This window comes from Drosophila pseudoobscura, chromosome X (genome assembly GCF_009870125.1).
Source record: "Drosophila pseudoobscura strain MV-25-SWS-2005 chromosome X, UCI_Dpse_MV25, whole genome shotgun sequence".
NCBI lineage: Eukaryota > Metazoa > Arthropoda > Insecta > Diptera > Drosophilidae > Drosophila > Drosophila pseudoobscura.
In genome coordinates, this window is record NC_046683.1 from 21465503 (window position 1) to 21491939 (window position 26437).

General features: G+C 49.2%; 8 protein-coding genes and 1 long non-coding RNA gene across 15 annotated transcripts in view; 5 read left to right on the plus strand and 4 right to left on the minus strand.

Annotated features, from left to right (window-relative positions):
* The first annotated feature begins 687 nt into the window (after positions 1-687).
* mh (maternal haploid) lies at positions 688-3526 on the plus strand. The gene is made up of 4 exons (XM_001355244.3): positions 688-1015; positions 1085-1231; positions 1289-1624; positions 1693-3526. Exons 1-4 carry the CDS (start codon positions 929-931, stop codon positions 3379-3381), a joined length of 2259 nt encoding a protein of 752 aa, XP_001355280.1. The 5' UTR covers positions 688-928; the 3' UTR covers positions 3382-3526.
* Alg14 (ALG14, UDP-N-acetylglucosaminyltransferase subunit) lies at positions 3438-4244 on the minus strand. Its single transcript, XM_001355243.4, has one exon. The coding sequence runs from the start codon at positions 4097-4099 to the stop codon at positions 3533-3535; it is 567 nt and encodes a 188-aa protein (XP_001355279.2). The 5' UTR covers positions 4100-4244; the 3' UTR covers positions 3438-3532.
* Positions 4245-4297: 53 nt separating this feature from the next.
* Grip128 (gamma-tubulin complex component 5) lies at positions 4298-8346 on the plus strand. Of its 2 annotated transcripts, none has more exons than XM_033383599.1 (7): positions 4298-4439; positions 4514-4738; positions 4783-5256; positions 5316-5924; positions 5986-6482; positions 6538-8081; positions 8158-8346. In XM_033383599.1, exons 2-7 carry the CDS (start codon positions 4640-4642, stop codon positions 8199-8201), a joined length of 3267 nt encoding a protein of 1088 aa, XP_033239490.1. In that variant the 5' UTR covers positions 4298-4439; positions 4514-4639; the 3' UTR covers positions 8202-8346. The 2 variants fall into 2 exon arrangements, with proteins under 2 accessions (XP_033239490.1, XP_002133412.2); XM_002133376.3 differs by having other exon boundaries at positions 4801-5256.
* A 66-nt stretch (positions 8347-8412) lies between these two features.
* LOC6901873 (uncharacterized) lies at positions 8413-9786 on the plus strand. Its single transcript, XM_002133375.3, has 2 exons — positions 8413-9242; positions 9305-9786. Exons 1-2 carry the CDS (start codon positions 9129-9131, stop codon positions 9689-9691), a joined length of 501 nt encoding a protein of 166 aa, XP_002133411.2. The 5' UTR covers positions 8413-9128; the 3' UTR covers positions 9692-9786.
* On the minus strand, positions 9684-11073 carry LOC4815650 (pleckstrin homology domain-containing family A member 8). The gene is made up of 5 exons (XM_033383605.1): positions 10912-11073; positions 10585-10761; positions 10429-10484; positions 10101-10358; positions 9684-10032 (listed from the first exon to the last, which is right to left on the minus strand). The coding sequence occupies exons 2-5, from the start codon at positions 10703-10705 to the stop codon at positions 9868-9870; spliced, it is 600 nt and encodes a 199-aa protein (XP_033239496.1). The 5' UTR covers positions 10706-10761; positions 10912-11073; the 3' UTR covers positions 9684-9867.
* LOC4815795 (uncharacterized) lies at positions 10288-18815 on the minus strand. 4 transcript variants are annotated; one of them, XR_004470213.1, is made up of 3 exons: positions 17108-18815; positions 10429-10484; positions 10288-10358 (listed from the first exon to the last, which is right to left on the minus strand). XR_004470213.1 is itself a non-coding variant. In XM_001355239.4 (2 exons), the coding sequence occupies exon 1, from the start codon at positions 18698-18700 to the stop codon at positions 17108-17110; it is 1593 nt and encodes a 530-aa protein (XP_001355275.3). In that variant the 5' UTR covers positions 18701-18815; the 3' UTR covers positions 10591-10761. The 4 variants fall into 4 exon arrangements, 3 of the variants coding, with proteins under 3 accessions (XP_001355275.3, XP_033239494.1, XP_033239495.1); XM_001355239.4 differs by lacking the exons at positions 10288-10358; positions 10429-10484 and adding an exon at positions 10591-10761; XM_033383603.1 differs by lacking the exons at positions 10288-10358; positions 10429-10484 and adding an exon at positions 14944-15028.
* A 203-nt stretch (positions 18816-19018) lies between these two features.
* On the minus strand, positions 19019-20900 carry LOC4815471 (putative inositol monophosphatase 3). The gene is made up of 2 exons (XM_001355238.4): positions 19876-20900; positions 19019-19814 (listed from the first exon to the last, which is right to left on the minus strand). Exons 1-2 carry the CDS (start codon positions 20420-20422, stop codon positions 19276-19278), a joined length of 1086 nt encoding a protein of 361 aa, XP_001355274.4. The 5' UTR covers positions 20423-20900; the 3' UTR covers positions 19019-19275.
* Positions 20901-23521: 2621 nt separating this feature from the next.
* Positions 23522-24465, plus strand: LOC117184626 (uncharacterized). The gene is made up of 3 exons (XR_004470033.1): positions 23522-23621; positions 24091-24215; positions 24283-24465. It is a non-coding gene; the product is annotated as an uncharacterized lncRNA (long non-coding RNA).
* A 323-nt stretch (positions 24466-24788) lies between these two features.
* The window catches only part of HDAC4 (histone deacetylase 4), a 28578-nt gene continuing 26929 nt past the window's right edge, over positions 24789-26437 (plus strand). For all 3 annotated transcript variants that reach the window (XM_001355237.4, XM_015185435.2, XM_033383113.1), the window contains exon 1: positions 24789-25581. The gene's annotated coding sequence lies outside the window, so the exon portion shown is untranslated. The remainder of the gene's footprint in view (positions 25582-26437) is intronic.

The window sequence follows — 26437 nt, forward strand, 5'->3', positions numbered from 1 at the left end:
ACTTGAGTAAGTACTTACATATGTACTTATATACATACATACATACATATGTACAAAGTTGGTTTTATACGTTATTATATGTTGTGGAGGAATTATTATCTAATATATTAATTGTGTATATGTATGTATGTATGTAAATATATGTACAGGGATAATTGTTTATGAGGTTATATGTAGTGAATGATTTTGGATTGAACTAGGTAATTGAGGACTATTTTTGCGTTATTGTTGTTAGGGTTGGAGATGTATTGCATGGGGTCGGTGTTATGGAATATTGAGGATCTTTGAAGAGAGAGGGCGGGGCATGTGTATAGTATGTGTCTTATGTCTATGGTTGGATGTTTTATCCATGTAGTGGGCATTGGTGAATCTTGTGTGCCCTAGTCTCAGTCTGTTTATGATGACTTGGTGTCTTCTGTTAAGGTTGTTTATGTTTTTGGGGGGAGGATGAGTGGAAGATAGATTGATAACTTGTTGGTACCAGGGGGAAGTCTTGGTGAGGAGGTCTGTTTGTTTCCATAGGAGGATTTTCTTAAGGAATAGTGATATGTCGTTAGAATTATGATTGGGGGTATACATATGTATGTATATGAGGGTTTGTTTGGAGGTAGTTTTCGTTCCCTTTTATGTCAATTTGGTGTTTGGTTAGTTGTGAGTTGTTGTTAGTTTGGTGACGACGAATTGTTGGGATTGGGATCCAAAATCCAAACATTTATTGAAAATTTGATATCAGAGAGGATATCGTTGGATTCGTCCAAAAACGCACTAAACGCACTAAACGCATAAAGCGATTTCACGTTTTCTTGGTTTCGCGAAACGGTCTCACTGCCAAAGTGAAGCGCCAATTCGTGGGCTCCGCATATATTTTTGAAGAACTGCGTAATATCTATAAACAATAGACAGCAGCACTGCTGCATCGGCGTGTACGATGTCCGAAGATAGCGACTATTTGCTTGCCCTCCGTCTAAGCTATGAACTGAACGGAGGGGACGCCACACAACATCAGAGTCAGCGGGTAAGTTTCGGCACAAAAAATCATTTACCAGAACTTCCTGAATACTCCCATTTGTACATGTGTGCTTAGGACCCTCAGCCATCAAAATCGCAAGCATCGGAAGAAGCTGACTATTTGTTGGCTGTCAAGCTTCAGTCCGAGGAACAAAAAGAGGCCGCCGATGGCGACCTGGACGGCAGCATCCAGTTTGTTTATCCATCAAAAAAGGACGTAAAGGTTAGCAGCACTTCTTCAACGAGTTTCAATGTAAACAAGCTTTTGAACCACCCTTAGAATACGTTGCCCAAGAGCTCGCCAAAGCCTAAGCCAGGCCGAACAAGTGCTGTGAGCAGAGCTGAGGACTACCTGAATCAGACCAGCAATCTGGTACATGACGACTGGGAGATTCTGGATCCCACGCCCAACATCTTCTCCATGTTCGTGCGCTTTGACGAAAAGTTCTTTCAGAGGCGTCTGGGCGCCGTCGTCCTGGAGTGGAGCAAGCGCATGTACTCGTGTGCTGGGATTTGCTATCTTCGCAGCAACAGATACACCAAGGAGATTACAATCCGGCTAAGCGAGCCGCTTCTCAAGCTACGTCCTCGCAAGGACCTCGTAGAAACTCTTCTGGTGAGTCCCTTGCCTCCCCACGAACAAGTCTCCATGTTTTCCAACCACTCATCTCTTTTTCTGTGCAGCATGAAATGATCCATGCTTATTGCTTTATACAGAACATACGCGAGGGCAACGGCGGCCATGGTCCGAATTTCAAAAGAATCATGACTACCATAAACCAGGTGGCCGGGACTAACATCACCGTCTATCATACCTTTCACGATGAGGTGGAAATGTATAAGACTCACGTCTGGCGCTGCACGGGCATCTGTCAGAACCGTCATCCTTTCCGCGGCTGGGTTAAACGCACCTCGAACCGCCCCCCAGGCCCCAATGATCAGTGGTGGGAGAAGCACACGCGCGATTGCGGCGGAACCTTTATGAAAGTTAGCGAGCCGGAAAAATCCAAGCCGCAGAAGCCGTTGCGCCAGCCGAATGCCAAAAAGACTCCGTCTCTCAGTGGGGATATACGCAAGTATATCGTCAATCCGCCCGCTAAGAAGCAGGCCATCGACTCAAACGTAGCCAATGGGCTGCTATCCAACTTGGTCGGCTCCGTTCCGCCCACCTCGTACCCGGGACAGTCTCGCAATCCATTTGCCATGCCCACCAGCAGCAAGCCGCCGACCAAGTCCAATGTCGTGGGCATGACAGATCTTAACAAGAGCGGCGACCAGAAGAAAAACAAAGCTAAAACAGCCAAAGAAAACCTCCAGACTGGCGAAGGCCACACTTTGTCCGGGTCCACAGCTGCGGGAGGCTCCACTACTAGAAATTCCGACTTCGTGCGTAATGTTTGGCAGAAGCGCTTTGAGAATAACCCAACTAAAGAGGCGCAGGAAGAGACCGAGAAAAGCACTGGAAAGCGTCCCCATAGCTACGTTGATGATAGTCCTATTCTGTCCTGGGAGGCCTATGATGAGGACGTTTTGATTGCGGATGATATTACGCCCACAGTTTTGATCCTGAGCAGCGATGACGAAAGCGACAATGATAACGAGGAAAAGAAGAAGACTGAAAACGAACACGTCAAGAACTCAACTTTATTTTCAAGTGGAATAAGCAGTCAGGAGAGGACGCGCAAGATCAAGGAAGAGGTAATGTTCGACGAGTCCCAGGATTTTAGCGAAGATGATATCGTTCTTATTGACGATGAGTACGATGACGAGCAGAACCTTGATAGCAGTCTTATAGCGGCCACTGAGTTGGCCGACCAGTCCGTCATAGACGACTTGTTCGGGGTGGATACCCTGCTGGCAGAGTTCCAGCTGCAGAACGATGTCGTGCCGACTGGGTCGCGGGTCACGAAAGATTTAAACAACGATATTGTCATATGCCCCATCTGCTTTGGCAGAATTAAACGTTCGCAACTGTCGAATCATTTTGAAGGGTGCTTCATCACCAACAAAGTGGAGCCGCCCTCCTTCAAGCATAAGCTGCCCAAGACTAACAGCACGATGAACGCCCAGAGGCCATCGACAGCTATGACTTCAGGAAAAGGAAAACGCTCAGCCACAGGGGGTAAACGAGCCTCCTCAAAGCAAGTATTGCGAAACGCTGGCTACACCGAGGAGGAGATAGCTCCGCTGAACTTGAGCAGCTCTAGTGATTCGGCCCAGAACGGGACAAGCGAGGAGGAAATGACACCGCGCCAGATGCGTCAGCGGAATCTCTTTAAAAAGACTATTACATGCCCCAAGTGCGGCCTGGAATACCTCGGCCACCAGATGGAGGCCCATCGCGTCCTCTGCGCCAGCAAGCGCCGCCGCTAGTATACTTTGTTACCTAATAATATTCCATATATCTAATCTAATATTTCCACAAATCATACATTGAATGTTATGCTTCTTATTTAATTGGAACACATTTTTTTTTTTCGTTTTCTCCCTACGTTAAATAAATGAACAAAAGCATTAAGAGTTGTTAAAAGAGTCGTCCAAAGTAGCGAAGGTTGGGTCGGTTTTCGTAGCGGTTTGCCAGTCCCGGCCAATGTACTACGAACATGTCCACAATCGGCAGCAGGAGACGCCCGCTCAGCGAGAGCGTCTCCACCCGGCAGAAGCTTTCCACGAACACGATCCGGCTTTTGGGGGGCAGGCGGCCAAGTAGACGCCACATGTATGCAGCATAGCAGTATGGCACACATGTGCCGGGACCATTGCAGAGCACTAGCTGCGGGCGGTCCCGCCAGACGAGCCAACAACTCCAGATCAGGGCGTACAAGATGGTGAACACGCTGCTCAGCCAGCTTTGGCCTACGCTGCGACTTCGTGGCACCCGGAAAATGCTCTCAGCGCCAGAATGCCCCAGAGCGGCTTGCAGTTGCCGATCTGAGTTCTCATCGTTGTTGGCAGCAATGAAGCGAATCGGCTGGTACTCGTCACTGTCTCTCCGGTGGAGGAGGGCCTTGGTGATCTTGCACATCTCGGCCGTGTGGCCCCCAGAGCCAAGTATCACATATGTGGGATAGGCGGCTTCTTGAGTAGACATAATCTTGTCGAGAATTCAAAGCCCTGCAAATACGCCGAATGTCTCTATCTGTATGGTCACACTGTTCCTTGATACCGCAGTGCATTTCTATCGATCAGGAAATTTAAATAATGGAAATTTCCCATTAGGTGAAGCAAAAGTATTCAAAATTCGCGATATGCCTTTTATTTAATTTACACTACACTAAAATTGTATTGTAAATAAGAAAACACCAATAAAATAATATTTGACTACCGTAATAATCGCAACTATCGATAGTTGAATCACTTCTCAGCCAGGTGTTTTCAAACCGAACCGCTAAAGCTTGAGAGAAATAAATGTTTATTAATGAACAAAAGAGGTAAGCTTAAAATATACAATCAATAATATATGTACAAGAAATATACAAGCAATTGTGCATTATAATCAATGAAGGAGCGCACATACTGCAATCGATAACGGATTGAGTGAGAAAAAAAGAACCAGCTGGTTCTCTTTCAAAGTGCTGGAAAAAGTAGGCGCCGCGCCATTTGTTTCTGTTTTTAGTTTTTAGCAGACAAAATGAGCGACAAGGCCACTGCACATATGTCGACAGATGCGCGTAATGCACTCATTACCGATCATCTGCAGAAACTAATCAAGAGTGTGGCAGGCCCCAATGTAAGTCTGAAGCATCGTCGCCTGTCATCTACCAATAACAATAGCATCTTTTCCGTGGTCAGATCACTCCAAAGCAGCAGCGGCATCTGGAGCAGATTGCCAGGAAACATATACGCCACCCTAACTTCTTAAGCACGAAAAGTCATGAAGTAACGCAGACGCTCAACGCGTTGGTGGACCGTTTCCAGCAGGAAAACATGGCCCCCTTTGGGCAGGCTATAAAGGAGCTGAGCACAAAACTAGTCGAGGATCCCGCCTGGCAGGATCACGACCAGACGGACGTGCAGTGGTCTTTGCTTGACTTTCTGCTCAGCATGACCAACGCGCCCATACAAAATGTGCGAAGGAACCGCCAACAGATGGACCAGTGCCGCCTCTCGGCACTTGCCGCCGTTGAGGCCTCAACCTCCCAGGCCGTCGTGCCCAACATAGTCGAGGCGGACACCGATTGGGTGAGCCTGCTCAGCGAGGATTTCCTGGAGGGGCCAACGCCTGGGGATAGCTCGGACACTCAGGAGGTAAGACCCAGCTACAGTGTCCAATGATAAATCCACTTGAAGTAGTTTTTCCCGTTCAGGAACAGTCCGAGGAAAGCGATGCGCATGAGATTAGTGGCTCCGTTTGCCCAGAGGATTTGAAGACCACGCTGAAGCCAAAGGACATGGCCAATGTCTATAAGAATGCCATGAATAATGTCAATCCCTGTGTTGAAAAAACATACGTGCCAGAACTGGCGAGATCCGGCAAATCCGGCAAATCCTTCCAAATAAACGCACCCATCAATCTCGCTCTGGTATCCCCAATTGAGATCAGGAGCAGAAACTTTGTCCCGCTGCCGCCACTTCAGCCGCCCCAGCTTTTCACACAGCACACCCAGAGCGTGCGCGACGAGAACGTGCTTCCGCAGCTGATCCACTCTCATTGGTGGCGCCACGACATCCAGATCCATACCAAGCCCCCTGACAGCGATCCTCTGTCCAACTTTGCCATCAGCTACCCGCAGTTCCTCAACAAGTACTCCTTGGGTCTCGTCCACTATCCGCTGCCCAACACCACCACGGAGCGCTGTCTGATCCGCGAGATCCTGTTCATGTTTGTTAGTCCCGTCAGCTGTTGCTTCTTTGTGGTGGATGAGGAGCGACGCATCCATGTGCGCCAGAATGTGAGCATCTGCAGTGTAACAGCGGTAAGGGCATCTCCTGCCGTCCCTCTTCCTCAATCACCTCTCTCTTTCTCTGTGCATGTAGGAGGGCCTGAAAGGTACGTTGGAAGCGGAGTTGGTCCCTGCCCTGGAGGACATGATGCAGCTGCGTCAGACAGTAGACAAGCTGACGCTGCGCCAGAACGGGGAGAACATTATCGGTACTCTAGAGTGCTTTGCCAATGGCGTGCGCGATCTGGTGCGCCCAATCAAGAAGGCGCTGCTTGCCTACGAGGAACGCATGCTCAGCGAGGAGCCCGTCTCGCTCATCCACTTCATCCGACACATGAACAAGCACTTTCGTATGCTCCAGCTGCTCCGTTTCGTGTCCAGCAAAGCCGTCCTGCCGTCGGGGCCTCCGCATCTGATGTGCGCCTATCTCCTGTCGCAGCTGTACCAGCAAACGCAGCTGCATGTGCCGCACCAGAAGCTGGCCATCGCCCTGCTGCTGGTCTCGCTAAATACATACTGCAACATTTTCGATGGCTTGTGGCGTCGGGCCAAACTGGAGGACCGGCAGGCTCAATTCATTGTGGAGCGATGGTGGGGCAATAGTCCTCTTGAGATTATTTTCTGTATATATATATTTTTTCTGCAGGGTACCTGAAGGTGAGGATGCGACCGGTGAGTGGGAAGCGAGAGTCCACATCCGCCAGCGCCGGTTAGAGGAAGAAGAGAGCGAAGAGAACCACCAATTGTTCAAGAAACTGCATAGCTGTCCCTTCTATAGGCTGCTCCTCGAGCATTCTCTCACGTCCATTGAGACCCAAGACCTGCTGGCAAGCGTAAATCTCCTTGGCGACATGCTGGCCACCACCAACGAGAACAATTCCCGCTCCCTCTACGAAGAGCTGCATGCCCAACTCTTCGTCCAGCTGCGCGTCTACGGACGTCCAACGCAGCAGTCGGATGGAGACACACAGATGGAGAATAGTCACACAGGGAAAGAGCAGTCAGAGCAGAAAGCCTTTGAACAAAAGGTTCTGAACAGCGTTGGGACGATAAGGAACCCGGACCTGCTAGCACTGCTCACCCAGCCGATCACGAAGAAGCAGCAGGAACGAGATAAGCCGCAGGATCAGCAGCGACGGCAGCCGCCGGTTCAGGCAGTGCAAGTGCTGGAAGGACTGGAGAGCGCCACGCGACTGCAGGTGAAGGACGTGATGTCAGAGGCCCTCAGGGAGATACTGCTGCGCCGCCAGTCGCTGGCCAATATGTTTGCGATCAAGGCCATGACCGTTGACCTGCAGCTTGGCGAGAGCGCGCGCTTCCTGCGTCACGTTTTGCTGCTGGAGGCCGACCATCTGCTGCGTCCATACTACACGAGGCTCTTTCGCGATATCGAGGCGGGTCTGAGCTGGGCTCAGGTGTCGGTGCTGAACATGGAGCTGTACGAGCTTCTAATGCCCCAATATGCGCAAATGGCTGGACGCGCTTCGGTCAGGATCGTCTCCCAGGTGCGCTCCACCTCCACCAAGGTGTACGAGGCTGTGGAGGCCATCGAGCTGGTGTTCGATTTTTTTGAGCACGTGCAGAGGATCGTGACGCCGTCGAACTTGCAGACGTACAATGCGGTCTGGCGCCTGATGCTCAAAGTCAAGTGGGCCGCCTGGAAGCTGGAGAATATGGTCTTCATTAGGCGTTCGCACAGGGACATGTATACGCCGCTGGACATGCTAGGCCTCACCGTTCGCCGACTGGAGATCCTGCGGTTCTGGCTCATGTATCTGATCAACAGTCTGCACACCCACATTATGCAGGTCGTGAGCCACCAGTTCGAGCCACAGATTGCCAAGTGCCACAACATCCGGGAGCTGAGCTCTCTGCACGAGCAGTATATGCTGCTGCTGTCCAGTCACTGCCTGCTCACCGAGGAAACGGCTGCCTTTCGCATTGCCCTCGAGCAGCTCTTCCATGTGGTGTTTGTTCTGGACTTGGAATGGACCAGTTGCTCCAGCTACCTGGTCGACTCCCATCCACTCGCCCTGGATGTGTCCTCCGATGATGACGAAGACAACCCCAAGTGCCTGCAGTACTTGGCTCTCAACCAGGTAGTGGAAATTGAGATGACATACATACGTTGCCATCAAACGCTGGCCGAGATTCTCAATAATTTGGTCTACAAGCATGATCATCATTTCCGTGAGTGACTGAATGAGCGAGCGACGGTTGAATGGTTCTAAGGTTTTGTTTTGTTTCTCTCCACTCCGTCTTTCAGTTACAGCGTTGGAGTCGGCCATCAACACAAGTGTACCCTACTGATGGAATCCTCTTACAGACGGAAGGATTGGCCTTCATCGCAGGATATCTGATGGCCAGGTCGGGCCAGGAGAATCGAATCTCAAGGAATCCCATTCACTTTGAACTCAAACCAATTGTTGTAACTTTTAAAGAACTTAAAAACTGATTACAAGGGTTGATTGGGAATCATTATGGGATTCGAGGGAAGACTGCATTCATCGGTTAAAGATGCGATGCGAAACGGTTGGCTAGGAACACAATATTTATTTACTATATGTATAATGGTGGCTTACAGGATATAACTATAATCTATCATGGGCCTTTTGAGCAATATCTTATGAATCTTATGAGCTGGGAATTGTGTACAAATTCGATTAGAGATTTCAGATTTTACTCTGAGCGGCTTGAGATTAGTTGCATTGGGGGCTTACGTAATCTGTTTGCGGATGCTGATACCGATTGGCAGGTGTTGAGAATGTGTTCGATGTCAAAGTAACGGGCGCCAGTAAGCTTTGTGGGACTTTTGACCCTAGAGTCGTGACGCTTTGGTATCTACTGTCCTTTGGGGCTGGGCTTGACAGTTGGCTGCGCTTTCAAACCTTGGGACGCAGCTTACTTCCGATAGTGAAGGAAGGAGTTTCTATCCGGCCTTAAGCCATACTTTTATCGATGACTCAGCAGAGTGCTGCAGCAGGCGGCTTTTGCCCAGAGCCCTGGTATCCCTGGCAACTCTGGAAAATGACAAAAAATGCAAAATGCAGGGAATAACGTGCTACTCGGTATCCGGACGAAGTAGCTTTATAAAGAGGCAAAACCTGTCAGGGGTGCCACAGTCGAAGAACGGAGCTCAAGGCATCTGACAGCTGACAAGTCCCGACCCCAAAGAGTATATCTGAGTCTCTGAAGAGAGAAGATCCAACAGTTTGCGGTTTGTCCAAGAGTCGAAAAATGTTCCAAGCGACTGAGCTGCGGTCCTGTCTGCTGCTCCAGATGCTGCTGGAGGCGAATGTCTACGTGTCCGCATTTTGGGCCGTGAACTATCTGTTCTACATAGTCGTTCACGTAAGTTCTGGGGTGGATCCTCCCCAATGATCTGCATCGAAATAAACGAAGTTCCCTTCCAGATGGACCAGCTATGGAGCTTCGATACCTTGGGCCTGTTACTGGCATATGTGCTGGCCGTGGGCTCGGAGATAGTGCGTCTGCATGCCACCTTTGCGGTGAATCTACGCCCAGAGAACGCCTCGATGTGGCTGCTCTTAACAGTGACGCCGTGTGTCCTGTTCCCGTCCATGGTCTACCTCCGCCTATCGTTGGGAGATGACGCCCGCCTCTGGCCTCACAGCATCTCGTATGCGGTGCTGGCTCTGATCGGCCTGGAGGTGATTGCGATCCTGGTACACAACATAAGCAAAGAGCTGGATGAGACGAATCGGCAACTGGCGGATGTTAGCACGCATCAGAGCCCTGCCCCTCAGAATGAGAATCAGAGGACGCCTCGCATGGACTAAAGCTCTGAGGTTTATTGTGTTGTTAGCGACAACAACCCTCTCTAACAGCATAAAATAAAATAAAATAAAAATAGGCTACTTTTAGCTACAAGCTAGATGCAACTGTGCAGAGTAAGTGCGCGTCTAAGGGGCAAGCAAAAATCATCCAAACGGGAATGAGCATCCCACGGCACCAGCTAGTGGGGCGCTTCATCTAGGTTGTGAGCCTTGAGCAGTGCATCTATCTTGTTCAACTGGGCCCGCATGGTGGGCAAGTAGTCGGACATGACAACGAGGTTCTCCTCCTGATCCTCGCCCTGACCGAGCAGCTGCTTGCGTGTGGGTACCCATGCGTAAATGATCTGGAAGAGAGCATTAGCAGTGTAATTTAAGATGGAAAAAGGCGGAAAATAGTCTCACTCCTCCTTACCTTAATGGTACTCTGCACGATAAAACCGTGGTACTGCTTCAGGGTGCGCTCGTAGGCATTCTGCAGATGATGCTTGAGCGCCTCCTGCTTCTGGTCATCGTTGTAGATGTTCTCGAAGAAGATGCAAATCAGCTGGAGGCCCCGCTTCAGCCAGAGCAGGGCATTGGGGGCCACGTTCTCCCCCTTTATATTCAGGACGATCATATCCTCCAGATAATGGTGCTTGAGCACATTCTCGCCGTAGACTCTGCTTAATTTCTGACGAAAGATACACAAAGTGGGTTGAAGTACCTACGTTGGAATCGGGTCTTGGGTTTGTTTCTCTTACATCTATATTTCCATTCATGTCGTTAATCACGGGCGTAAATAGCTTGCCAAAGGTTTCTGCCAAAAAGAAATAAACGAAAAATTATCGTCGTACAAAACTGGTTAGATACTGTGTCTGTGTCTGTGTGATCGAGTGGGGTGCGTCTGGTACTATCACCTATAACTGTCACTATCTCTAGGGCGGCGTCGAGGAACGCTCGAGTTTCGATCTTATCGGCGGCATTGCCCGGAAATCCCTTCAGCGCCTTGAATTGTATGCGTGCTGCTGATGCGCTCATGGTTCTCGAGTTCTTTGGTTCTTGGGTTCTTGAGTTCGCTGCGTCTGGGTCTGCGTCTGCAGGGCAAATGAAATGGAAATTGAAATTGAAATCGAAAATGATAGTGATAGTGAAAGTGAAAAGGAAAACCAAAATAATAATTCAATGCTCAAGCAGTGCTTTGCTTTATGGACACCAATTGGTTATCTTATCAGCAAGCAGCGCACCTGCTCAACACCTCTGCCTGCACCAAACTACGAATATTTCAACTCTACTTTGTCGAATCAGTTTTCACTATTGAACCCCGTTCGGTGCTACCGCTGCCTTCCGTTCCCGCTGTGCTCTTCGCTTTTCGCCGTTCGCCGTTCGCTGCTCGCTGCTCGCTGCTTGTGTCCACTGCTCTGCTGTGTCGTCGATAGTGAGAACGAATAGAATACAAGTTTGCCGCGTCGGCCAAGATGCTGACGCTGACGCTGACAGTGCCAGTGCCATTGACGCTTCGGGAGAGCGGGCTCTCAGTAAGCCGCAGTAACCCCTTTCAAGATGCGGCCAAGACCCAGGCCAAGCGCATTCACTAGTAAAAAAGAAGGTGCCACTCTCTCTTTCTGTGTGTCGCGCGCGCTAGACCGCGACTGTGTCAAAGTAGGTGACAGTCTGTTGAGTGAGCGATTTCTGGAAATGCCTCACCTCAACACTAACAACTTGCCAAGTACGACCAGTCGGTGCCGTCGTTCCCCAGAGAGTAAGCTCGGGCTCAACTGACGACAGCGATCAACCGAAGCCACGCTAAGCACTCGAAGCACCCGAAGCACCAGCTGCGTACGAGTATGTGTGTGTGGTGTGTGTATGCGCCTGTGCGTGTTCGTGTGTGTCTCCTCGACAAAGTCGCCTCCCCGCTGGAAAAGTTCACCGAGTCACTTTAATTTTCCATTTTTTAATCGAAAATGTATCTTCTGATTTTACATATGTAACTTTTTTTTAGTTTCTTCTTTCGCTTGTCAAAATCTGTATCACACTTGCCAATCATAGGTTTATTTTTGTTAACAAACAGCAAGGAACGGCAAATATTACGAACATACGTAGCTCCATATGGTCCAAGAAAGGATTACAAGATTTCTGGGCCTGCTTTTCACATCATTCTAACGTCATATTTCGGTTTTTATTGAAACATTTTAATTTCAAAAATAAACTATAGAAAATAATGAAAAATACAAAATAACATCTAAAATAAATGTAATTAATGTGTAACACCCAGAAAGAAGCGTTACCGACCCTGTAAAGCATATATATTCTTGATCAGCATCAATATACGACTCGATATACATAGCCATGTCTGTCTGACCGTCCCGATGAGCGCCTAGATCTCAGAGACTTTATATCCAGTCTCCTGTGATATTCAACGGTTACAAGTCTAACCCTGCCACGCCCCCTCCGGCCTCGACAAAGAATGAGAATCTCTGGACAATATATCTGACAATATCTACCAGATTTCTGAACCTGGATCAGATCAAATGAATATTCTAGCCAGAAGGAACAAATGACATTGCAGTGGACCCCTGCAGACCCCTACAGACCCCCGCCACGCGCCACTCATTCTCTCTCTCGCCCACTCTTCCTCTTCCTCGTGCAGTGTCCGCCTTTTGGCGGAGGGGAGCGCGATAGCACCTCACATGCCATACTTTCGCATAAATAAAATGGCTAAATACACAATACAAGACTGGGGTAATAAATTGAAAACATCCCAAAGAGACGTATTATTATGTATGAAATGCATAAGACCCAAAACACCCGATTGTATTCCCTGTCCCTCTCTTCAACGGCAGCTTGGCATTGAATGTGTTTCGCCTGCCAGCGGTGCGGCTCCTATGGGGGACACTGAACGCTTAATCCCAGACAAGACACGCCTATGTCATGTCCTCGCCAGCATTAAAGCTCGCATTGTATTGGGGACCAACGAATCGTATCTGAAACTGAAATACGAGAGGCCCGGAATTTGTAATTTCTTCAAAAGATGGTCCCACGCTGAGGTGAATTGGCACGATGTACTCTCGACACACTCTGGGACCAGTTTCGGTCCATGGGGAGAGCCGTGGATCTCCATGCAGACATACATTTACGCATATTTTCTGTCATAATATCTCTGTCATGTCAAACGTAAAGGATGCCTGAATGCAGAGGGTATGCGGTGGGAGTACAGGAGACCATGTACAGAGATCTTATATGGAAAATGGCAACGGGCCAAGGGAGCGAGATCCTCCATGTTCATGCCTTCCCTAGGATTGGATTTGAGAACTGAGCGCAAAACCAGAAGAGGTTGGGGATCTGAATATGCATAGTCTCCTGCTGTGCGCTGTCTGATGTCCGTGTCTGATGTCTACATATGTGTGTCGAACTAGGGGGCGTAGTCGAAAATATGCTAGGGGGCTGCGGCATATCGAGAGTTATGTCGTTACCGAGGGAGGGGTCCCCACGAACAAGATAGGACTAATGTGTGCTAGTGCGTGTCTCCTGGCCCTTGGCCTGCTCACCTGACAATCCTCATCCACACGCGAGTGTTTGCTCCCAAGGATGCGGGGTAAGATTGTCCTTGTCCAGAAGGTTCGCCTGCCTATGAAAACCTCCTTTGGGCATATTCTGTGCGTTTCATATATTTCATATTTCGATTCAGCCAGTCCACTTCCAGTCCGCTTCCAGTCCCCGCTATTATTCCACTTCCAGTCCACTGCCACTATTCCACTTACAACCTCTGAAGCCCGATGGATGACCTCTTCTTTCGCTGCGGCGATGGTTCAGCGATCAGCTTCGTTCGACCATTGGTTTTGGTTTTGGTTTTGGATTGTTGTGTCCCTCTGCTGCCGCCGCAGGGGTGGCCGAAAATGCATGTTGCATGCCCTCCTGGTGGAGAACCTGTGAGGTGAGGTTCTTATTCTCACATCATCTCCCTATTTCGGGGAACGTAGAGAAATGGTCACCTCGTTTCGCTTGTTGAAGCGCACCCGGAAGAGGATGCCTGACGCGCTGTACAGGAAGCTGCGGTGCAAGTTGCGGCCCTCTCGCTCCTGCCCTTCCACGTGCTCGATTAGTCCCTGCGGCAGGTGGCGGTTGTCGATCCGGACCCTCCAGTGGGCAGGCGCCTCCACCCACCCCTCCAGGGGCGATGCTTGTGGACGCGACAGGGTGCCTGTCTCCTCAGGGTCCACTATGACGATCAAAGGCTTCATGGAGTCCTCCTGGGTCGGCGAGAGGCTGCGGATGTGGTAGGTGACGTGCGGGTTGGAACGTGTGCCGGCACCGCGCTGCTGCTGTAGCCACGCTCGGGCCGCTGCGGAGGTGCTCGGACCCTCGTCGAGGGCAGGGTATGCTGTCGGGATGGCGATGGCGATGGCCATCGCGCGCTCCGGGGTTGAGGCTGCGCTGCTTGTCTCGCTCTGATATCGCAGCCACTGCCGCACAGCGGCAGATGTGCTCGGCCGCTCGCCTTGGTCTGGATAGCTTCCTGTACCGGTGCCGGTTCCGGTTCCGCTTCTGGCCTTAGCCTTGGCATTGGTCCTGGCCCTGGCCCTGGCCTTGGCCACCACGGACTTGGTGGCGATGTGCAGAGCACGCTCATGGCTTGATACTCCTCCACTGCTCGTCTCGCTCTCGTCCCAAGCCGTGGCGTCCAGGGGACTCTCCGGCTCTGGCGACGGACAGGGAGTGACGCTCGGTGTGTCGATGTCCTGTAGGATGGGATCGTCGTGGGATCTTGCAGCGGCCGGTGGGGTCGGAGGCTGGGACTCCGGCGTCAGAGCCAAGGAACCTGTGGGCTCGGCAGGCTCCTCGAGCTCCTCGAGATCCGCCAGGTCCTCGACGAAGGCCCAGTTGTGCTCCAGATTGGGGTCGGTCGACACGCTCTCATCCTCCCACGGCATCGGTGTTGGGGGTCGGGGTGGCGTCAGTTCCTCCGCCTCGTTGTCCGGATTCGAACCCGTCGACCAGCTCTGCTCGTCCCAAGGCAGCAACATCGGGAAGCGCGGCGCCTTGCGTGCCGGCTTGTTTTCGTTGCTGGCTTCTTTTTCTGCTGGTGTTGGGGGCAGACGGTCGCCCAGGGCCTCGTCCGGCTCGGGAATGGCCAGGGCGGCCCAGAGATGTTCCGCACTCGGAAGCGGGTCCGCCAGCCCCGGAATGGGGAGTCTCGGATGTCCGGCGTTATGACCTACGGCTCTGCCGCGGTCTGCGGGGTTCGGCATGTCGTCCCCATGCCCGGCATGGGTCCGCATGCGGACATCCTCGTCTCCGGCGTCGAGGGCCTGAGGCTCTTGGGCCTCCTCGGCGCGGCGCACTTTGCGTTGCGACTCAGACATTCTGTGGAGAAGCAATTGTTGGTTAAATTCCCTCCTTAAGTCCCGAGTACATAGGTCCCCAGAAGCTACATCTCTGACCTTTTCGGACCTATGCGTGGGATCTAGGAGATCACAGCCACCGGCCGCTGCAGATCTTTAACAGGGGCCCTTGCCACCTAATCCCTGGTCGTCCCGACTGCAATCGCTGTACAGGAGTTTGTTTGAAAAATGTACAAGCTTCAGTTCTGTCTGATTTACCACCAAATCCTCTGGGGACAGCCCTATTGGGTACAACAGTATCTTGTATCTTGCAAAACCGTGAGCTCTAACAGCGCTCCCTTCCCTCAGGGGCACCACTCGGTGCCATGGCATTTGTTTCGCCTACCAGCGGTGCGGTTTCCATGGGGTACACGGTCCGCGTAATCCCAGAACAAGACACTTTCTCGAATTATCAGATTAAATATGTAGGCCTCTTTTCGCAATTTGATTTTCAGATTTTCAGCCCGTGTCTGGCGAGCCCTCTAATACTGATTGGGACTCCACTTAGAGGCACTTAGGGCTAGAAATCAAGGCTTGAATCAGTAACCCGCTGCAGCTGGAGCAGCAAAGAAATTTCAAACGCAGGTTTATTCCAAGACACTCCTCCTCCGTGTGGCTCTTCAAGTCCGGAGGAAACATTAGGTTTCAATGTGAGGTGAGGTGAGGCGGGGCGTGGCGAGGCGGGGGGTGTGTCCATCAGGATAAGCAGAACAACTTTTCGCATAAAGAATCCCGGCTTCGAGGGTGTGTTTCTAGGTTATCTATAGGTGATACGTGTGCACATTGTATAGGATATGGGTTTTGTTCAGATCGACGATAAGATCCGATCTGATAAGGCAGTGGACGGACACTGGTTCGGCCACTGATCGTTGAGATCTACTGTCCTGTAGGTACCCGCAACTCTGCAGAGTCGGAAGTTCTTCTTCTACAATAACACTTGACCTGCGGTTCAGGCTTCCCTCGCTTGCGTTCAAAACAAATAAATACGGATACGTATAATGGCCCTAAAAGTGTTCTGCATTTCCAAAGGGGTCCTTCAATTGAGTGTGAAATATGATGGCCAGATGCCAGGGGCCAGGAGGTCCACATTACAGGATTAAAAATTCAAAACAAAAGGTGCCAGCGTCCCCCCCGATACGTATCGTAATCCATTGGCAAATCTATACGCAAGTATTTTTAGAGCCGTTTGGGAGCCACTCCAGTTGGGGCTGCTGTCCTGCAGTTCTACCCAAATATAATTACACTTCATAGGAGGAAAACTGATTTTTCTTGTGGGGTTCCTGCTATCATTACATGGCCATTATTTATATTGTCCATAGTCCTCCTCTGGGCGGAGGGTGGACAGGGATACCCCCCTGTAAACGTTTCCTCAAATTGAAGGCGCCAGCGGTGCGGTTCCCATATTTTGGCTGTCCCTCCTGGCGGTACTCCAAGAGTTAGTGATATATTATGGTTGTGGGGGATGTGGATTGTGTAACACCCAGAAGGAAGCGTTTCCGACCCCGTAAGGCACATATATTCTTGATCAGCATCAACAGCCGAGTCGATATAGCCATGTCCTTCTGTCTGTCCCAAATCTCAGAGACTACAAGAGCTAGAGAAAACTGATTTTGTATCCAGACTCCTGTGATATGAGCGTCTTCCTATAAAGATATGCAAAATATGCGAAAACCCAGAGAAGTAGAGCATGCGCACATCTGCTAGACTGCAGAATCAGACTGAATCAGATCAGAGCATTATTATAGCCAGAAGGAACAAGTGATATTTCAGTGGCTTCGATAGCGGTAGCTTTTGCTGCATTTCTGTCTCTCTCTCACACACTCTTCGTCGTGCAATGTTTGCGCCCTCTGGCGGTGGTATAAATGTAGAGTCGCGGCCGCAGCTGCGACCATCAACGTCCCCCCTCGTTTTTTCTAGAATATGTCTATGGTTTCCTTCAGTCCTGTCCTGCCTTGCCCTGCCTTTAACAATAGAGATTCCGTTCAACTGGCGGTCATTGGTGGTCATTGAGTGAGAGCAGCCGCAAAGTCGTGCATCATTCGGAGATACTGGGATTACTCACCTAGTGGGAATCGGCCTCGGCTTCGGCGTCGTCGCAGGCCAATCTCTTGGTGTCCCCGGACGCGGTCAGGACGAAGACGTAGTGCGTGCGCTGCTCGGCCAGAAGGTGCCACAGGGAGGCGGGTAGCTGGAAGCGGTGCTCCTGCTGTTGCTTGTCGCCGGCGCACAGCTCTTCGTAGTGGGCCACCAGGCTGTTGAGGTTGCAGCGCAGCTCGACGAGCCGCAGCGGCGTCGAGGACACGATCTCGCGGCTGGCCTTGGACAGGTGGATGGCCGCCGCCGTCTCAGTGGCACAGGGAGGGTTCGGGCTCAGCCAGCGGTGGTGGGCCAGTATCACGGCACAGTTGCGGGCAAAGTAGAAGCTATCGTTGCGCCGCTGGCCGTGGTAATTGTCCAGAAGCTGGCTGCTAGGCTGCTTCAACTTCAGTTGGGTGAGCCGACTGCGAGTATTGGTCCCTGCTGCTGCTCCTGCTGCTGGCAGCGTGGCGGACGAGTACGACTGGTCCACAATTCGCTGCGGCAAATGCTCGGTGACCTGGTCAACGGTGAGGACGCGGTTGAGGTAGTCGAAGCCCTGGCCCATCACACCGTTCAGGGTGTGGCCCAGGTCGAAGCAGTGACCCAGCTCGTGGCAGACGGCGCCCAGGGTGCTGGCGTAGACGCCACCGTAGGTGCGTCGGTAGTTGCTTTCGTCCGGCAGCCGCGCGACGTCCACTCGCTCTGCGCTGCGCACGCAGTCTCCGATCTCCGCGAATGATCGCGGCCAGGAATAGAAGTGCGCGCTCCCGAAGAGGGCCAATCCTCCGCCCCCCAATGCGGCGTGGCCGCGCAAGTGTCGCCGGATGTTCGCGTACGAGAGGTCTCCGCTGGCCGCTACTGCCGCGCCGTCGTACCGCGTGCAGGCCACAAACGCGACAAACTTGAGGTGTAGCTGCTGGCCCCACTGCGCACAGGAGAGGATCTCCCCGGCAAAGTGCTGCCACAGCTCGTCCTCGGTCTTGGCGAGGGTCTCTTCGGTAGTCAGTTGGCTGCGGAAGAGGCGACAGGGGCCGTTAAGGGTAAAGGTGCGATTGGCAAACCCGGCCGCGTGCAATTTGTGGGCGTAAATGCACTGCACCAGTCGCAGATTAAGATCGATAAGTGAGCAGCGGGCAGAGTGATCTGAACGTGCGTTTGTTTCCTGCTCCTGCTCCTGCTCCTCCTCCTTTTCGTCCTGGCACACTATGTAAAGGGGCTGCACACGGTAGGGGCTGCTGCGTGGCTTGTAGGTGAATCGAATCAGCCTCGAGCCGCTGCAAGAGCGCAGCTGCAGGAGGCAGGCTCTGGAGGTCACTGCAGGCTCCTCCTGCCTCTCTCTCTCTCCTTTGTGCAAATCAAAGAGGAGCTTGAACTCCCCAGCGCTGGACAACTGCGTCAGCTGTTCCAGCGACTCGTCGCGCAGCTCGAGGGTCGCTTTTAGCTGCTTGGCCGCGCTGCACTTGGGCTCCAGCCGGCCCTTGATCAGCAGAAAACTGTGCTGCACCTCTTCAGAGTCCTGTAGTTGCTCGACTTCGATGCTGTGGATGCGCTTGCAGCCAGTGACGCTGCTATTCATTGCTCTCCTCCACAGTTTCCATCGACTTATCCAGCCGGCGTCCGCAAAAAAAACACACCCACACACTCACACAAAAAAATATGCAGACCCAGACGACACGACGATGCGCACAAGAACAAAAAGCTGTCAGAACGCAATGTAATTGGAATCGATTGCAGGTGCTATCGCAATCGAAGGCAGCCGTGCGCGCGCCTAATTCAAAAAAGCCCACAATGGTCCCCATTCACAGCGACTTTCTTCAGAGCTGTTCACCCCGGTTTCTCGGGGTTCACGACCGCATCCCATCCCATCAGACAGACAACAAGAATAAGATAGGCGTGAATTACGAAAAAAAAACAGGTTTTTATTGTAGAGCTTAGAACTATTCTCGTATGCTGTATATGCTGCCCAAGCAATGAACAGATCGATGCGAGGGTCGATGGTCGATGGGTTCGGCCTTTGAGAAATGGAAGTAAGAGCACACACGACTCGACCTTGAGCAGTGCAAAAGCGGGATCACATGGAGCAGTAGCACATGGAAGATTGGCCTAAGAGCAGGAGCTAGGAAAGGGCTCCGTCTTTAGAAACTACAACTACTACGTTAACTGGCCGTTGTGCGCAGTGCGGTACTTGACCAGCTGGTCCATGTACTTGTCGTGCTTCTCCAGAGTGGCCAGCAGTCCCTCCGTGTTAACCGGCGACTCATCCGGGCCGTAGCGGATCTGTTGGTCGTTGAGAGTGGTCATGGTGCCGCCCAGGGCGTGCAGTATGGCATCTCCGGCACAGATATCCCACTTCTTGATCTTTGAGGTGTGCAGGTAGGCGGTCGCATTGTTAGCCACCACCTGGAGCACCTTGTACCCGGCCCCGGCGGCCGTCAGCAGATTGACCTGCTCCCCAAAGATGCCGCGGGCTAGATCCTTGGCACCGGCGGTGTGCGAGCGCGAAACGGTGATGATGGGCAACTCATTCTCCTGGCCATGCGGCGGATGAAGTCCTGCGAGATATTCGGACATGGAGTTACCCACCCAGGCCCATGCAGTCTGGCCATTAAAGGGGCTGTGGATAACCCCAATCACGGGACGACCGGCCACGGCCACGCACACCATGGTGGTGACATACTCGTACAGCTCCTCTGCAGATCGGAGAGAGGATTCCGTTAATTGAGGCAATTTAAGAGGTTATATTTAATTTACCAGTAAACTCCTTGGTAGCATCCAAAGGATCCACCCAGACTGTGACATCCTGGGCATTGACAGACACGTCCGGCACCTGGGCGGTCTCATGCAGGACCGTGGGATCCAGATCGTAGCTGTGCGACTCTTTGCAGTGCTCCTTGTCCTCCTCTGAGAATATGCGGACACGTGGAAATATGCGCTGCAGGCCCTGCTTCATGACGCAGTGCGAACGACCGTCGGCATCGGTAAACGGATCGTTTACGCCTTCGTCCGTTTGGCCCTTGCTCCGCTCTTTCAGCTGCCGGGAGCGAGCCACGTCGAGCACCTCGAGACCGCCGCGCTGCGAAGCCTGGATGGCGGCGATCAGCATCTTGCGCAGGTTCACCCGGTTGGGATTGTCGCTGCGCAGCTTGCCATAGATGGCCGGCCGCTCCTCCTGGTGGAAGTTCAGAAAGTAGACCAGCACAATGGTCAGCAGGATGGCGAAAATGGTGGCTGGCACCCGATTGATGCGTATGGAGCGTCCGTTCATCTTACTGCTGCTCTCGCTGCTGGTTAAGCACATCGGGAGTTGAGAGGTCGGCAGCAGGTGAGACCAGCGAGCGGTGGACTAGCGGAGCGGCGAGGAGAACGTCAGAGACTGACAGCGGCGGGGCACTGCCAGATCACCAGATCACCAATGTCTTTGATGCTGTATCTGTATCTCTGGCTGTATTGTATCTGTATCTGTATCAGTATCTGTATCTCTAGCCGTGGCTGTATTTGTGGCTCTTCTGTTTGCCTTCGACTCTAGCACAGCAGTACCAGCTAAGCCAACAACAATCCACCTGGCCAAAATGAAGAGGCAGACAAATTAGAACGCAAACGTGCCGCCAGCGGCAGAGCTGCTGCTCTAACACGTCCACGTTGCGCGTTTTCGTATACCCCACTTCGTCAGGGGCTTTAAGACAAACAAACAAAAACAAGTGGCCGAATTAATGCGGAAACGGCAATAGACAATAACCACCAGCTGTTCCAGGCTATCGATAGTGTGTGGTGTTTGTTAAATATATATCGATAACAGTGGCTCACAGCTTCATTGAACACAGATGAATTGTTATAACTTATTAAAAAAATTAAATATGCTGTTTACACTAGGGCTGCGTTATGCGTTATGCGCATAAGGGCATAGTTTGCCTATTCGTAATATTTGGCATCTGAAGCCACTATCACCACTAATAAAAAATAACAGCAAGAAAGCAAATCAAATTTTTTGCGGAGAAGGGTAAAGCTAGGCAGATTAAGTAGGTTTTCATACCATTCATTACAAAACGTCAGTCTTTTCAGATAATAAAGTCAGTTACAGAAAGAAGAAGCTATGGCAAAACCAATGGCAGAGAAATGGGCCAACGTTGATCGGAAACTCCAGGAAGACTCAAAAGCAGTTGAGCGTCTGAATGAAGAGATCAGACAATCGGAAAATCGTCTGGGCGTGAGGATAAAGCAAATGGAAAGCCGACTCGAAGCCCGTCCTGAAGATCGGCTCGAATATAGACTAAGTCAATGGGACAAACGGCCGTAAAGCGTGCCCTGGAGCATCGCTATGGTGGTGATCATAGGCGTGAAATTTATCGCCTGAAGCTGAAGGGCAGGGTGCAACGTTATGGAGAGTCTCTTCAAGACTCAAGTTCGCGCCAGACAAGGAGCGACTCTCACACCTGGCTTACAATGATGCACCAACCGACGTTCTGGAAAGATACAAAATCAATGGGTTTATAGACGGTGTCAAGGATATGCACTCCACCCGCGCTATGGTTCTGATGCAGAGAAGAACGTTCGAGGAACGGAGTTTGAAAAGTAGCCGATTTCAGAGCCGATAACATTTCATAAACAAATTACTTTCAAAATATTTGCTTATTGACACGATGCACGCTGAATACCCTAATGACAATTATCCTAATATAAAGTCATGTATGAAATGCATTATTATGTATTTTGTACATATTGGCCTTTCCGCGGAAATATAGCGATATTTTTTTGTAATTGATTGAAAGCAAATTTAACCATTTGGCATATAATCATATCATGAACCTGGATCTGAAAACCTATTAAGATAAGCAAAAGCAAACTAAGCTGTTGGTTAAGGAACTATGATGTGATTTATGGGAGCACTAATAGAGATATCCTATTGTGTAAATAATCGATAGAAACTTATATAAATCATCTTTTCAAATAACTTAATTGCTTTCGAATATTCCAACCCGTTCTGCAGAGTTTTCCATTATACTAGATTAAGCTAAAATCGACAAATATTTCGAATCGGATATAAAAAACCTGGGTACAATTTTTGTTTTCTATGAACGTATGTTCGGGACCGGACCCTTAATTCCCATTTGCATGCACATCTGTACATTCGCTAGTTATATTCGTATATTCTCTATTAAACAATTTTATTATATTATAAATAATATATTATTAAATAATTATATTCTTAGATTCCGCTCACGAACACGTGTTTAACAATGGCTTGCACCAATAAAATGCTACAATGGTAGACTATGGTCCCAACGACCACCTATGTTGGCCAAAATTAATAACTCACGAACGAAACAAGATTTTTGTATTTAGTTTTTTGTTTTGTGTATTTAAAAAACAATACTGATATTTGCAGAGATCCTTGTCTAAAAGCAGGGCTAACGCCTCGTTGGGTAAGATAGGTGCCGGCTTTCCGACTGGGTCCTGTACAGCCTTACGCCTTTTAAAGCCTGTAAGCCTTTTAAAACAAATGCGTGCTCGTATTTGCCTCGTTTTCGTGGGGCCATGCTTGCCGCTTGAATCAATAAATTCATTTTTCCTCCCTCTGATACAATAAGTTTTGCCTTCTTTGTGCTCTGCGATCTTTTTTGGAATATAACAGTACAGGGCGTCCCACTGACTTTAAGACTTTTGGCCAATCGTTCAAACAACTTTGAATCTGACCTGCATTTTTCCCGTTTCGTTGCCAAACGATAACAAATTTTCAATTCAACTGACATTTAGTCGCCATTACGAGTCGTTTTCAAAAATTTGAGTACCGCATTTTCCTTACCCATCTCTGAATCCCATACGGCAAACAACTCTTCATTTTCGAATTTGAGGTTACGATTTATTCAAATGAAAATTTCAAGAATTTTCCGGCCTGCAAAGTGGATGTGAAATCCTGTTAGGGTGCACTGGGGCTCCCTCAAATTTGAGATCTCCTTTTGGTGGGCATTCAAATGGAATATGTTGCGTTGTTTCCTGCTCCATTCTACTGAACCTACAAGATTCTATCTCTAGTTTAAATTTATTGAGGTGATATCTCAGGCAACTCTGTCCATTCTATACCCGGTTTTCAAAGAGTACAGGATGTGTAATGGGGTACTATGGATGGATGCTGCAGTTCCAGAATTTGCACCACGAGCAGATTATCATGGTCGATAGGTAGCGACGACTTTGCCGACACACAAAATTATAAGAGCAGGAGGCATTCGAGATGAAACCCAAGGCCCTAGCCGGCTGGTCGACGCGTACCATGTTATATTGTCGTACTACTGAAGATAACACGGCTGGGAATACTGGTGTGGGTGGCGTGGAACCAACGGCAGGCCCCTGACCACTGGCCCAGCCCTGCAGATGGTTCTTCACATGGTGTGGTGCGCGACAAAAAGCCGTATCACCGAAAGTTTTCGGTGGCGGAGCCCCTACCTGTTATCCGGGAGGCCCGGGACACATTGCAATGATGTGAATTAAATGTTAATGCATCAGTAAGTAGCATTTTTTCATTTGGATTTAATATTCGTTTGCGTTATATTTCGATGAAAAAAAGTTTCCGTTTTGAGAAAGTTTTCCGAAAATGAGAGCGCCAATTTTTCAATAGACTGAAAGATCGCTACATTTCTAGCTATTGAAATGGAAAATAAATTTAACTTTTTTAAATAATATCTAAAACAAAAAAAGGGGAGCATACAAAAATTATCTAATATTTGTACTAAAACACTAAAATCCAAAATAAATTAAATTTTTTTAAATAATTAAAACAATATGTAAAAACTGTTGTTTTTTGTTTTCTTTACGAGAACTATTGTAACAAGCTGGATATCAGCGTATAATATATTGAAAAATATAAAATATATCGATATTTTTCAGCGATATATTCCTTTGTTCATGTAGGATTTGAAATTTTAAATATGTTTTACGCGCGAGTTTTTTATATTGCAATTCATTGCTTTTTAGGGCTGCATTTGTAAACTATCGACTAAACATCGCATAGAAGAGTAACATCCCACAGGGATGGTGGAAGTACTGAGAAATTTGTGGAGAGGAAATTGCAGAAATGGATGGTGGCCAGTGTGAATAAGGTATATGGGCACAGAAAAATAGCGTCGGTTTTCCCTGACCACTAACCATACCATACCTTAAATACAGTACCATACAGTATATTGATGGGCTAACACAAGCAAGACGTCTTAACAGAAATTGTTGCGACAGTTCCCGGAGCAGACTGACCAACAGACCAGAGAACGACTTTGGGTAATTGAAAAAATGTTCATGCATGAAAATCAACCGAATAAACTACTTTAGCGTTGACGGATACTACATTTTTCAAGCTTGTTTTTGTTTCGGCTCTTTGATCCTTCGGCTCAACAAGGATCGTATTGATTGTGATGATAAACGAAGTGAGTAAATATCAATTCACATAGAATTATGGTCGGCGCGAACCGAATGCCTTTTCGGGTGGGAATTCTTACTATCGGCTCTCATCGGGTCGAGTTAGTAAGAAACACACAAATGTTAGATAAGATTGTATTATTGAGTATAAATGTATGCGAAGGATGGCGTTTTGGCTGCACGAGTTGATTTTATTATGATGATATATTCCACAAAATGTGCTGAAAAAACTGACCAAAAAATATCGCCTTCAAATATATTATCAACAAATATTAGTATCGATATATTGATGTATCAATATATTCTGAACGTTCATCCCTAATTATGAGGTTGTTGCTGTGTGGCGGCGCTCCCCTCCAAAGCGCAAAGCGGAATCCCAATTGAACGGAAATTTTGTCTTGTTTCCTTTTCTTCTGTTCAAATATAACAAAATTTTTTTGCTGTTATAATTTTTTTTTCTGTTTTTCGGAAACGCAAATGTTAAGAGAAATAAAAGTGCGTGCGCGAGCCAACGAGAAAACGTAGAAATTTAATGTGAAAGAGAAAGAGCGAAGGAGAGAGCAAAAATTGTAGGCGAATCAACAAGGAAAGAAGAATGAGCGATGATGAGGAGAAAAAGCAGTGGAAGCAGTAAAATAAACTGCAAAAACTGCTTGTGAAGTGACAACAACAAAAGCAACAGCAGCGACAAGAAATACACACATAAAAAACATAAATAAATACAATAAATACACAACAAATTTCATAAAAAGAGCGCAAAAAAACAGTGGAACCACAGAAACATCAACAAAAACAACAACAAAATTACCTCAAAAAACAAAAAAAAAACTGTGAATACACACAAAGGCACACACACAAAAGCGCCTGCCTAGAGTCTGTGCAGGTGTGTTAGTGTTTAGAGAGAGGAGAGCGCGTGTCTGTTTTATTTTAATATTTTTTTTTCGCATTGTGAAAAACGTTTTTTTCTTCAACAAAACAAAAAACATTTTAAACTACGACAACAACAAGCAGAGAAACCATCAAGCAAGCAAGCAGTTTTTGCACCACTTGACAGAGGTATCGTATGTATTTTATGTATTTTAGTTCCAATAAGAAAAAGCCAAATTCTAATCGAGGCTGGGCTCGGCTCAGCTGCTGTCGTCGCAGCCATGCCGCAATAATTTCAAAGTTGAGCAGAGCAACAGCAGAGCAGCTGAAGCAGCGCTGCGACGCTGCGACGCTGCTGCTAGCCATCAGAAGGCAGGCGACTTCTTTTTTTTTTTTGCTGCTCTTGTTGCTTCTCACTCGATTCGCCGTTATTTATGTAACAAGTGTGTGCGTGCTAAATGAAGTGTTGCTCTCTCTCTTACGCTGCTTGCCTCTCTCTGCCTCTCTCTCCATCTCTCTGTGTTGGTTTGGTTGATTGTTGGTTTTCTCTCCCCCGGATCCTCCCCACCCCCTTAATTTTGTAAGTGCTATCCGCAGCCCATCAGCAGCAGCAGCTGCCACCCCAAAAAAGCTACAACGCAAAGCGCATTGAACTGGTTTATGCTCTCTGCTGCTTCTTCTTTTTCCACTTGCCTATCAGCATTGACAATGATGCCAGCAGCGGCAGCAGCAGCAGCAGCAGCATGGCAGCAATGCGACGCAATCCAGAGCAGAGCCAAGGCAGAGATCTGAGCTCTGCTAGGCAACGGGCGAGCAGCAGTGATTTGATAGAGAACATTGGGCGATATACTCTCATCGCGGAGATAGATGTAACAGGCGGGGCAGATCGAATCATTATGAAAACCAGAATAGGGAACGGCCGAGATAGGCATATCTTTTCGGCCCATCGTGAGAGTTACCCAGAACTATTGCATCCCAGGATCATGGTACTGTTGGTGCGCAAGACTGTGTCGAACGTAAGCTGAACAGTTTGTGCTTTCCCATT

Bases quoted from the DNA above. Each gene is read 5' to 3' on its own strand.
- LOC4815471 (XM_001355238.4), bottom strand. From the start codon at position 20,422: ATGTGCTTAACCAGCAGCGAGAGCAGCAGTAAGATGAACGGACGCTCC. The intron at 19,815-19,875 runs GTAAATTAAATA...TCCGATCTGCAG, and splicing joins TGCTACCAAGGAGTTTACTG to AGGAGCTGTACGAGTATGTC.
- LOC4815650 (XM_033383605.1), bottom strand. From the start codon at position 10,705: ATGAGCGCATCAGCAGCACGCATACAATTCAAGGCGCTGAAGGGATTT. The intron at 10,485-10,584 runs GTGATAGTACCA...TCTTTTTGGCAG, and splicing joins AGAGATAGTGACAGTTATAG to AAACCTTTGGCAAGCTATTT. The intron at 10,033-10,100 runs GTAAGGAGGAGT...GCTCTCTTCCAG, and splicing joins TCGTGCAGAGTACCATTAAG to ATCATTTACGCATGGGTACC.
- Grip128 (XM_033383599.1), top strand. From the start codon at position 4,640: ATGAGCGACAAGGCCACTGCACATATGTCGACAGATGCGCGTAATGCA. The intron at 4,739-4,782 runs GTAAGTCTGAAG...CAATAACAATAG, and splicing joins AGAGTGTGGCAGGCCCCAAT to CATCTTTTCCGTGGTCAGAT. The intron at 5,925-5,985 runs GTAAGGGCATCT...CTGTGCATGTAG, and splicing joins GCATCTGCAGTGTAACAGCG to GAGGGCCTGAAAGGTACGTT.
- LOC4815795 (XM_001355239.4), bottom strand. From the start codon at position 18,700: ATGAATAGCAGCGTCACTGGCTGCAAGCGCATCCACAGCATCGAAGTC.
- LOC6901873 (XM_002133375.3), top strand. From the start codon at position 9,129: ATGTTCCAAGCGACTGAGCTGCGGTCCTGTCTGCTGCTCCAGATGCTG. The intron at 9,243-9,304 runs GTAAGTTCTGGG...GTTCCCTTCCAG, and splicing joins TGTTCTACATAGTCGTTCAC to ATGGACCAGCTATGGAGCTT.
- mh (XM_001355244.3), top strand. From the start codon at position 929: ATGTCCGAAGATAGCGACTATTTGCTTGCCCTCCGTCTAAGCTATGAA. The intron at 1,016-1,084 runs GTAAGTTTCGGC...ATGTGTGCTTAG, and splicing joins CACAACATCAGAGTCAGCGG to GACCCTCAGCCATCAAAATC. The intron at 1,232-1,288 runs GTTAGCAGCACT...AACCACCCTTAG, and splicing joins CATCAAAAAAGGACGTAAAG to AATACGTTGCCCAAGAGCTC.
- Alg14 (XM_001355243.4), bottom strand. From the start codon at position 4,099: ATGTCTACTCAAGAAGCCGCCTATCCCACATATGTGATACTTGGCTCT.